Consider the following 11424-nt stretch of genomic DNA (forward strand, 5'->3'; position numbering starts at 1 on the left):
AGGTGAAAAAATAGACTTAACAGACAGGGATCGTGACAGTGAGTCATCAAGGATGCTAAAGATTAAATAGTCATAAATGAAACCTCTGTCCAGCAGCAGCAGGGGGGTCAGCCCAGGAACCAGCAGCTCTGATAGTGGCCCCTCTGTGTGGACAAACATCCCAAACAAACAGTGCTTTAATGTTTACAGAACAAAAGCTGCCCAGTCCTCTTTTGAATGGAGGAATTCAGCCAAAAAGGACAAAATTGTTGATTCAACAACAAATTAATTCCTCTTACCAAGTAAACCCATCACATTTCAATTTAAAGGAGACATATTTTACCCCTTTTTCATTTTAAGTATGTCATTTTGTGACACCTTTAGAAAAGTTATTCATGATGTGCAGCTCAAAAAACTCCTCACTGATCTTACACTGGCGATAGGAAAACCCCTATTTTCAGCAGATCTCGCCTACTGATGAAAACGCCCCGTTTCAGTCCTGTCTCTTCAAGACTCAGAGATGTCTGTGACCTTTCCGTTCTCTGATTGGCCATCTCGGCTCATTGATCACCGAGTTTTGCTTAGTTTACTCATTGGGCTTTTAATCAGCACAAGTCAAGACTTAGTGATATAAAGGTACACAACGTTTCATAGTTTGGGTAAAAGGGCGGATAGTTATGAAAACAACTGATGACAAAGTTTAGCACACATTAGCTTCCCACTGACCCATGGCTCGTTTTAAAGTAATGTTATAAAGTGACTTACAGCTTGTGGTTTTAAGCCTCCCTGGGCGATCTTTACAGAGGGAACAGCTCCATGTTTTAGCAGCAGATTAGAAGCAAATCCAGCGTCTTACTGTCCTTTATTGACGAAACAATCGTGAAGTGATGAGCGCAGAGACAATTCCCACTGTTTTCTGCTGCTTTCGTCCTTCTGGAGCGCATACAGTGTAGATTTATCATCATAACCAAAAAAACACGAATAAGTTTAGAAGACATGCTGACCGGAATAAATCCACACGAGAGCAAGAATCCAAACAACAGTGGCGGTGTACACACCACCGGGGAGGGGGCGTGGCTGAGAACGAGCTGCCGGGAAGGCAGGTCTGAAAGCCTCCAGTGGGAGGTAGGGGAGTCATCTGCTCAGAGCCGTCCAATGGGGGAGCCGGAAAATGAACTGACGTCAGCTCGTATCAAGTCTTGCAACGAGCTGTTCATGGAGGCCTGTAATCTTGTTGGCAGGGTTTATGGAAAGACGCGTGTCTCTTGATAAAATGAAATCGGTATGGTTTAGAAAGGATCCTCAACATTGTAGCATTGTATGCAAGTGTTAAAATAGGACTTAGTATAATATGTCTCCTTTAAAGTAGGTTTAGAAAAAAACACTGCTAAAGGCCGGTGCTGAAGTCCTAATTAGGTCTTCATACCCAGGCCGGTGCAAGGGCCCTGACAACAGAGTGAGCAGTGTACTGTAACCTCAGCGTATACTGTATTTCTGGACATTTCTCTGAAATTTAAAGAACATTCTGCACGGTTAAACTTGAGTTTTATGTTTTATTGCATCTTATCATGTTAATAGTATCACATCATGAAATGCAGAGTATACATCAAGTCATTTCAGACAAGCAGACTGTCCTATTTCTACTGTCTGCTGTTCATGTATTAACTTAATCTTAACTTTGCATCACATTCTAAAGTACATTCATATAGAAAATAATGTATTAAACACATAAAAGGGGGTGTGTTGTTAGACCACCAATCCCAGTCAAATAAAGCTCCAATGTATGAAGTATATCACCATTTTCTTCTAAACAGACAGGGCTGTCATGCAATTACAACTTTAGTGTTTCTAACACTACCTAAAAGTAGAGGGGCCCTGATAACAGAGTGAGCAGTGTGCTGTAACTTCAGCTCTTTGTAGCTCAGCTCTGAAACATCAGGATCCTCATGAACCAAAGTCAACCTGAGGGTCTGATCCGTGATGAAATGTGTTTTCTGTTGCCAATTCTCTGCCATGGCAAAGGTTCACTGGCTGCCGGTACATGGAGGTGGTATTGATCTTGGACGACAGCATCAGCCTTGCTCAGAGCGTGGGCGCGATCAGGGCATGTTCAAATTTATCAGACCATGAATAAGAGCTAGTCCAGTGGTCAGAGGAATCAGATCAGTCAGTGACAAATAACTGTGAGTCGAGTTTTATTCTAACTAACCTGAAGATCATTTCAACATGATTCGGTTTGTTTTATTGTTCTGTGGCTTGGTTTTGGCTCAGGATCAGACTACTGCTTTCAGCGTTTTTGAATCAGGAGGATGTTGGACTGAAATGTGTGAGCTCCAGAGAAAGGTTAATGCCATGTCTGAAACACTTGACGCCATGAAAACCAGAATGAATGACAGTGAAACCAAGCTTAAGGAGACTGAATCCAGGCTGCAGGCCAGTGAAACCAAACACCAGGCAACTGAATCCAGGCTGCAGGCCAGTGAAACCAAACACCAGGCAACTGAATCCAGGCTGCAGGCCAGTGAAACCAAACTCCAGGCAACTGAATCCAGGCTGCAGGCCAGTGAAACCAAACTCCAGGCAACTGAATCCAGGCTGCAGGCTAGTGAAACTAAACTCCAAGCAACTGAATCCAGGCTGCAGGCTAGTGAAACCAATCTCCAGGCAACTGAATCCAGGCTGCAGGCTAGTGAAACCAAACACCAGGCAACTGAATCCAGGCTGGAGGCCAGTGAAACCAAACTCCAGGCAACTGAATCCAGGCTGCAGGCCAGTGAAACCAATCTCCAGGCAACTGAATCCAGGCTGCAGGCTAGTGAAACCAAACACCAGGCAACTGAATCCAGGCTGCAGGCCAGTGAAACCAAACTCCAGGCAACTGAATCCAGGCTGCAGGCCAGTGAAACCAAACTCCAGGCAACTGAATCCAGGCTGGAAGCCATTGAAGCGAAACACCAGGCAACTGAATCCAGGCTGCAGGCCAGTGAAACCAAACTCCAGGCAACTGAATCCAGGCTACAGGCCAGTGAAACCAAACTCCAGGCAACTGAATCCAGGCTGCAGGCTAGTGAAACCAAACTCCAGGCAACTGAATCCAGGCTACAGGCCAGTGAATCTCGGCTACAGAACAGTGAAAATAAGATTCATGAACTGATGAACAAAGGTAAAGAGGAGATTTTTTTCTTTCATCAGAGCGTGTTCACAGACACTAAAAACATCAAGGTTTTGTGTTTGGGTGTGTGAAAATATTTTTTTCATTTTAAAAAATTTTGAAGGTCCTGATGGTAAAACCACAAAAAAAGAGTTTTGTCTTTTAGAATCATCCAAACTATCATTGAATGAATTTGAAGTGACGAGCTGAAACCAACCAGTAGTGTCTTTTAGAGTGAGGGTTAATAGGAGGGTTATCATGAAGTATATTGAAGTTCATTGAAAGGCACCCAGCATGACATATTATAACTGACATTCGACCTTTGTAGACTTTTGGTCATGATGACACAAACATATTGGTTGGTACAATTTTTTAAGAGCATTCAATTTCTCCATCACAATTTAACACAGTTGTAATACTTTCTTTGAAGAAACAACCAGAGTGGTCTTCAGTGCAGCATTGGGAGGAAACCCTGAAAACTTCGGACCTTTTAACGCCGACACAACTTTAATCTACAAAACAGTGAAAACAAACATTGGGAACGCCTACAATTCAGCCACAGGTAAGACTCAGAGACACTCAGGTAAATCTCAGAGAACCTCAGGTAAGACTCAGAGATACTCAGGTAAATCTCAGAGAACCTCAGGTAAGACTCAGAGATACTCAGGTAAATCTCAGAGATGCTCAGGTAAGACTCAGAGATACCCAGGTAAGACTCAGAGATACTCAGGTAAGCCTAAGAGACACTTTTAGGTAAGACTCAGTGATACTCAGGTAGGACTCAGAGACACTCAGGTAAGAATCAGAGACACTCAGGTAAGAATCAGAGATACTCAGGTAAGACTCAGAGATACTCAGGTAAGACTCAGAGACACTCAGGTAAGACTCAGAGACACTCAGGTAAGCCTCAGAGACACTCAGGTAAGACTCAGAGAAACTCAGGTAAGACTCAGAGATACTCAGGTAAGACTCAGAGATATTCAGGTAAGCCTAAGAGACACTTTTAGGTAAGACTCAGTGATACTCAGGTAGGACTCAGAGATACTCAGGTAAGAATCAGAGATACTCAGGTAAGACTCAGAGACACTCAGGTAAGACTCAGAGACACTCAGGTAAGCCTCAGAGACACTCAGGTAAGACTCAGAGAAACTCAGGTAAGACTCAGAGATACTCAGGTAAGACTCAGAGATATTCAGGTAAGACTCAGAGATATTCAGGTAAGACTCAGAGATACTCAGGTAAGACTCAGAGACACTCAGGTAAGACTCAGAGATACTCAGGTAAGACTCAGATACTCAGGTAAGACTCAGAGATACTCAGGTAAGACTCAGAGATACTCAGGTGAGACTCAGAGATACTCAGGTGAGACTCAGAGATACTCAGGTAAGACTCAGAGATACTCAGGTAAGACTCAGAGATACTCAGGTAAATTTCAGAGACACTCAGGTAAAACTCAGACATACTCAGGTAAGACGCAAACATACTCAGGTAAGACTCAGAGACACTCAGGTAAGACTCAGAGATACTCAGGTAAGACTCAGAGATACTCAGGTAAATTTCAGAGACACTCAGGTAAAACTCAGACATACTCAGGTAAGACGCAAACATACTCAGGTAAGACTCAGAGACACTCAGGTAAGACTCAGAGACACTCAGGTAAGACTCAGAGACACTCAGGTGAGACTCAGAGATACTCAGGTAAGACGCAGCGATTCTTGGTAAAGACTCAGAGATACTCAGGTGAGATTTAGAAACTCAGGTAAGACTCAATGATTACTCAGGTAAGAATCAGAGATACTCAGGTAAGACTCAGAGACACTCAGGTAAGACTCAGAGACACTCAGGTAAGCCTCAGAGACACTCAGGTAAGACTCAAAGATACTCAGGTTAGACTCAGAGATACTCAGGTAAGACTCAGAGATACTCAGGTGAGACTCAGAGATACTCAGGTGAGACTCAGAGATACTCAGGTGAGACTCAGAGATACTCAGGTAAGACTCAGAGATACTCAGGTAAATTTCAGAGACACTCAGGTAAAACTCAGACATACTCAGGTAAGACGCAAACATACTCAGGTAAGACTCAGAGACACTCAGGTAAGACTCAGAGATACTCAGGTAAGACTCAGAGATACTCAGGTAAGACTCAAAGATACTCAGGTAAGATTCAGATACATTCAGGTAAGACACAGAGACACTCAGGTAAGACTCAGAGATACTCAGGTAAGATTCAGATACATTCAGGTAAGACACAGAGACACTCAGGTAAGACTCAGAGATACTCAGGTAAGACGCAGCGATTCTTGGTAAAGACTCAGAGATACTCAGGTGAGATTTAGAAACTCAGGTAAGACTCAATGATTACTCAGGTAAGACTCAGAGACACTCAGGTAAGACTCAGAGATACTCAGATAAGACTCAGAGATTCTTGGGTAAGACTCAGAGATACTCAGGTAAGACTCAGAGGTAGTCAGGTGAGACTCAGAGACACTCAGGTAAGACTCAGAGATACTCAGGTAAGACTCAGAGGTAGTCAGGTGAGACTCAGAGACACTCAGGTAAGACTCAGAGATACTCAGGTAAGACTCAGAGATACTCAGGTAAGACTCAGAGACACTCAGGTAAGACTCAGAGATACTCAGGTAAGACTCAGAGACACTCAGGTAAGACTCAGAGATACTCAGGTAAGAACAAGAGAAACTCAGGTAAGACTCAGAGACACTCAGGTAAGACTCAGAGATACTCAGGTAAGACTCAGAGATACTCAGGTAAGACTCAGAGACACTCAGGTAAGACTCAGAGATACTCAGGTAAGACTCAGAGACACTCAGGTAAGACTCAGAGATACTCAGGTAAGACTCAGAGATACTCAGGTAAGACTCAGAGATACTCAGGTAAGACTCAGAGATACTCAGGTAAGACTCAGAGATACTCAGGTAAGACTCAGAGATACTCAGGTAAGACTCAGAGATACTCAGGTAAGACTCAGAGACACTCAGGTAAGACTCAGAGACACTCAGGTGAGACTCAGAGATACTCAGGTAAGACTCAGAGACACTCAGGTAAGACTCAGAGATACTCAGGTAAGACTCAGAGATACTCAGTTGGCCAGGTGTTTTTTCCTGGAACAACGAACAGGGGAGGAAACTGCCAAATTTTGAGCAGCTGGATCAGGTTCTACTTTTTCTGATGTTCAGATTCAGCTGGAAATTTTCCAGCTGATGTTTGTCTCTCAGTTCATCTATGCATTTATTGATCTATGCCTCCTGTGCTGCCATGGGGGGTTCTAATATTCTCTCTTTCTCCCAGGTATCTTCACCGCTCCTGTGGCAGGTGTTTATTACTTCACCTTCTTTTACAACGTTGACAGTACACATAAAACCTTTCTGCGCCTCTACAAGAACTCAGTGCAGATAGTCTTTGCTTCTCAGTACAAGTCAAAAACTTTTGGAAATAATAATGGCGGAAATGCTGTGTTTATTCAGCTGCAGCAGGGAGACCAGGTGTATGTGAGAATGATCGAAAATTCACACGTTTATGGAGGCAACTACTTGACAACTTTTAGTGGTTTTTTGGTCTCTCAAATGTGAGATTGGACACTGATCCAATCTATCATCATTCTGTTTGATGAGAGTACTTAGTTGATTATAATATAGAAAGTTTTACATGAAGATTAGCAGTAATATCACCTCTTTATTCTCTGTGATGCTGAAGTCTGATGTGAAGTCAACAGGATATTTTGAAAGAAATAAAAATGTAAAAACTGCTCAAACAACAACAGCTCCTCTGTACCTTAATCTTACCTGACCCTCCCCACAGGATTAACCATGTCCATGTTTTCTTTGCATTTCAATGTTTTTGTCTTCAGTAAAACCTGATTAATATTGTTCATACACTGATTTAGCATTGATATTCCAAGATGACAACATGAGACTAACTCTGGGATTGTCAATCTTTCCATCATGTTCACCTTTCAATAAAGTTTACTTCAAATTCTCTTTACTCTCACCGTGTTTCATTGGTGGTCATCAGGGTTTACTCCAAGTTTTTCTGGCCTCAAATCCATGAACATTTTCAGGCCCCCTTTGGTCAAAGTGAGGCCCTCTGATATGCCCCCTCTTTCACGAAGCCCTCTACACCCCCCTGAAATAAAGAGGCGATTCTGAGTAATGATTAAATCATCAAACCAGTACTACCACAGACCTGCCTGTTTGCAGAAGTGTGAGCTGAAAAAGTTCACAAATGATTCTTTATAAAGTTTATCTAAAAGCTCCCTGGGTTCCAGGTGTAGATGAGATTTCACCTGAGATGCTGAAGGCTCTGGATGTTGTAGGGCTGTCATGGCTGACATGCCTCTTCAATGTCTTGTGGAGGTCTGGGGCAGTACAGAATTACAGAGGTTAACTACAACAATGTCAAAGAGGCACACGAGCATGGCTGGCTACAGCTAGCTGGTGTTCTCTGGTCTGCCGGCTCCTTATGTCCTCCTCGGCACACTCCTTTCTGATTGGTTAATTCGGAGGTGAACCTCTGCGCCAATCAGCTTCCCCCGTGCAGGTGGACAGAATCAGTCATCAGCTCCTGCTGCAGTGGCAGACACTCTCACCAGAACACACACAGCACACCAGGACACACACACACTCAAAGGGAGGGAGGTAAAGTCCCCAGAATATGGCGGCGGCCGTAACAGGATCTGATGTTTTCTAAAAAAGTGCTAAGACCAGACAACATGAGGTTGGAGGAGTTTTGAATAATAAAAAGTATTATTTCTGATTTGAGTTATTGAGCTGAAGACAATCCTGAGCCTTCCAGCAGGTGGTATCATTTAGACAGTCTTTTACAGCAGCTAGGCTTCTAGGTAGGGACCAAGAACTGGTTCCAGTTGGCTCCATCCATCGACATCATTTACATTTTATCTTAAAGAGGGGGTATTATACTTTTCTGATTTTAAAACATAAATATAAAGTCACAATGTTGGGTGTCCATACTCCACGTATGCAAATTTTCAAACCGCAAGATAACCTGATGTGGCAGTAATCTTGGAATTAGTTTGTAAACTGTTGAAAGCGGTTTGTTGGAAATCTCTCTGAGATCTTCCTGAGACGAGATTTCGATGGAGCAAACTGATGAGGTCAGCGCTCTGTGTGATTTTAAACAGAGATTGGTCTTTATAATAATAATTTATGTCCGCATTGTGCTTCAATGGAGAGCTCTGTCCTGCCGAGTGTTTACAACGATCTTATTAAAAGTTACAGAATATTCAGGCACATAAAATGAGCAACAAGAAGTGAATAATTTCATCTCCATTTCACATTAAACTGGTAAAGGTTAGTTTAAATGTTTTTAGAAACCCTCAGTGGTTTCTGTTGTGCCTGGCATGGCAGCAGCAGGAGTGAGTGTACCTGTGAGAGTGCCTAATAATTTCTCATCACTGATGTATACCCAGAAACAAGAATTAGAGCGTTTTTAAACTCACGTTGTCTTAGATCACATTAGAGCCAGCGGTGCACGTCTAACAGTTTGACTTTGGAGAGGACTACCGCGGTGCCAGAGCCGTGCCCGCGCCATCTGTACGCCAGGGTATACATGAGTGTTTGTCTTTTGCACAACTGTCCCGACATCATTAACAGGAGTTCAGTCATCTCTTTTAAAGCGTGTTCATACACAGGCAGTGGTGCTGATTATCCCTCTAATATTAGCATTAATGTATCTTATTAATAGAATCTTTCAACCCTGACATATTTGCACATATGTTAAATCAATCAACATAGCTACCCTTTCTTTCAGTGCTACCTCTAGGTAGCCTGTTACCACAACTTTGGCTGTAACAGATATTTTATAAATGAAGTAAATATGTGTAGAATTATGTTTGACATGATAAAACTGGAAGAACTAGCAAACAAACAGCATTTCAAGAATAACAGCCAAATGTGTGAAATAAGACTAAACCTTTAGTTTCAAAGGTTTTTTAGTCAGTAATGTGTTATTAGCCTGCCCAAACTGGCGTTTCTAGATAAAATGGCAAAATGTCAGACAAACGCTGATATCAGGACTTCATAGTGAAACAGGTCATCTACTTGTTTTATTAATAGTATCAAGGCTGCATGAAATAATGGATTTATGAAGGGGAAGTATGTTTAATGACCCTATTTTGTACCCTAGTGTAGAAACAACAAAGGACTACAAATATGGAGCTGATTTCCTTGAGACTGCATGTTGTGGCTGTAGGGAGTTGTAGTTTATTTCAAATATTAGCTATTTCCCCATTATGGAAAGGTTCAAGGACTGAATTCAAGGTCTAGTGGGGGTTTATGTGGATGCTGTTATAAGAAGGCTGTTATAAGCCTTCAAAGATGGCCTGATCAAGGTCATCTATCTATGCTTCCTGTGCTGCCATGGGGGTTCTAATATTCTCTCTTTCTCCCAGGTATCTTCACCGCTCCTGTGGCAGGTGTTTATTACTTCACCTTCTTTTATAATGTTGAAAGTACACATAGAACCTTTCTGCGCCTCTTCAAGAACTCAGTGCAGATAGTCTTAGCTTATCAGTACAGGTCAAAGACTTTTGGAAATGAAAATGGAGGAAATGCTGTGTTTCTTCAGCTGCAGCAGGGAGACCAGGTGTATGTGAGAATGATGGAAAATTCACACATTTATGGAGGCAGCTACTATACAACTTTTAGTGTTTTTTGGTCTCTCAAATGTGAGATGGGACACTGATCCAATCTATCATCATTCTGTTTGATGAGAGTACTTAGTTGATTATAATATAGAAAGTTTTACATGAAGATTAGCAGTAATATCACCTCTTTATTCTCTGTGATGCTGAAGTCTGATGTGAAGTCAACAGGATATTTTGAAATCAAATAAAAATGTAAAAACTGCTCAAACATCAACAGCTCCTCTGTACCTTAATCTTACCTGACCCTCCCCACAGGATTAACCATGTCCATGTTTTCTTTGCATTTCAATGTTTTTGTCTTCAGTAAAACCTGATTAATATTGTTCATACACTGATTTAGCATTGATATTCCAAGATGACAACATGAGACTAACTCTGGGATTGTCAATCTTTCCATCATGTTCACCTTTCAATAAAGTTTACTTCAAATTCTCTTTACTATCACCGTGTTTCATTGGTGGATATCAGGGTTTACTCCAGACGTTTTTCTGGCCTCAAATCCATGAACATTTTCAGGCCCCCTGTGGTCAAAGTGAGGCCCTCTGATATGCCCCCTCTTTCACGAAGCCCTCTACACCCCCCTGAAATATAGAGGCGATTCTGAGTAATGATTAAATCATCAAACCAGTACTACCACAGACCCGTCTGTTAGCAGAAGTGTTATCTGGAAAAATTCACAAATGATTCTTAGTCCCACCAGAGACTCATGGAGAGACCGGAGGAATCGAAGCAGAAGACTGAAGCCAAAGGACCGATGTTTAACAGTCCATGGGACGTCCTTCTCTCTGCAGCGTCAGTTGAAGTGACGTCAGTTTGTGATGACAGTGTCAGCTGATCATCAATCAGCTGATCATCAATCAGCTGATCATCAATCAGCTGATCATCAATCAGCTGTCAGGAGGCAGAAACAGCTGTGTCTGCATAATTTGTTCTGTATTTATTCTAAACAAATACCCTTGTTTAGTGTTTGGTCTCAGTGTGGGATCAGAAAACACCTGCATGAAGAGAAACCTGCAGTATATAAAATATATATATGCAAACCTTTTGTACCAGCAAATGCTTTATTATAAAGTTATTTATTATCCTAATTATTCAGTGTGAAGGCTAATGATCAAACCTGACGCTCACTAACATCAGACTGAAACTTTATTGACCCTACAATGATTTAAACGTGTTTCTTCCTGACAGACTGCTGCTGTCTGACTTTAATTCTCTTCACAATCTAATAAACAGAAATTACTACTAAATAGACGACTATAACACCCAGCAAATATTAGTTGTAAAGAAGTTAAAAAACATCTCCACTCTGTCCAAACAACGTCTAGATTCAATAGAAAAGTAAATGGTTAAAAAATGTAATTTCCAGGTTGTTGAAAAGACGTCTCTATAAAGATGTGGCTGTATTATGGTCATATTTTAAACGACTATTATTGGACTCAGTTTGGACTAAAGCAGACGGACAAATCACGGATCAACTGCCCAGCTATCTTTTGACTAAATTAAGGTTATGACGGACCGAATGTAGAAAAAAAACGTCTAAATGATGTTGATGTTTGGTGGGAAAGGGAAGATCTTATTTATTTGATTTTATGAGCTTTAACATGTTTTATGTT

At 41.7% G+C, this 11424-nt stretch overlaps 1 protein-coding gene across 1 annotated transcript; it reads left to right on the forward strand.

The window, feature by feature from the left end:
- Nucleotides 1–2078: 2078 nt before the first annotated feature.
- On the forward strand, nucleotides 2079–7127 carry LOC121513776 (rootletin-like). The gene is made up of 3 exons (XM_041793739.1): nucleotides 2079–3142; nucleotides 3561–3692; nucleotides 6439–7127. The coding sequence occupies exons 1-3, from the start codon at nucleotides 2206–2208 to the stop codon at nucleotides 6717–6719; spliced, it is 1350 nt and encodes a 449-aa protein (XP_041649673.1). The 5' UTR covers nucleotides 2079–2205; the 3' UTR covers nucleotides 6720–7127.
- Nucleotides 7128–11424: the final 4297 nt, after the last annotated feature.

Source organism: Cheilinus undulatus, linkage group 8 (assembly GCF_018320785.1).
Source record: "Cheilinus undulatus linkage group 8, ASM1832078v1, whole genome shotgun sequence".
NCBI lineage: Eukaryota > Metazoa > Chordata > Actinopteri > Labriformes > Labridae > Cheilinus > Cheilinus undulatus.

Excerpts from the sequence above, each read along its gene's own strand:
- LOC121513776 (XM_041793739.1), top strand. The coding sequence starts at position 2,206 with ATGATTCGGTTTGTTTTATTGTTCTGTGGCTTGGTTTTGGCTCAGGAT. Across the intron at positions 3,143-3,560 it reads TCATGAACTGATGAACAAAG|AAACAACCAGAGTGGTCTTC; the intron begins GTAAAGAGGAGA and ends CTTTCTTTGAAG. Across the intron at positions 3,693-6,438 it reads CGCCTACAATTCAGCCACAG|GTATCTTCACCGCTCCTGTG; the intron begins GTAAGACTCAGA and ends TCTTTCTCCCAG.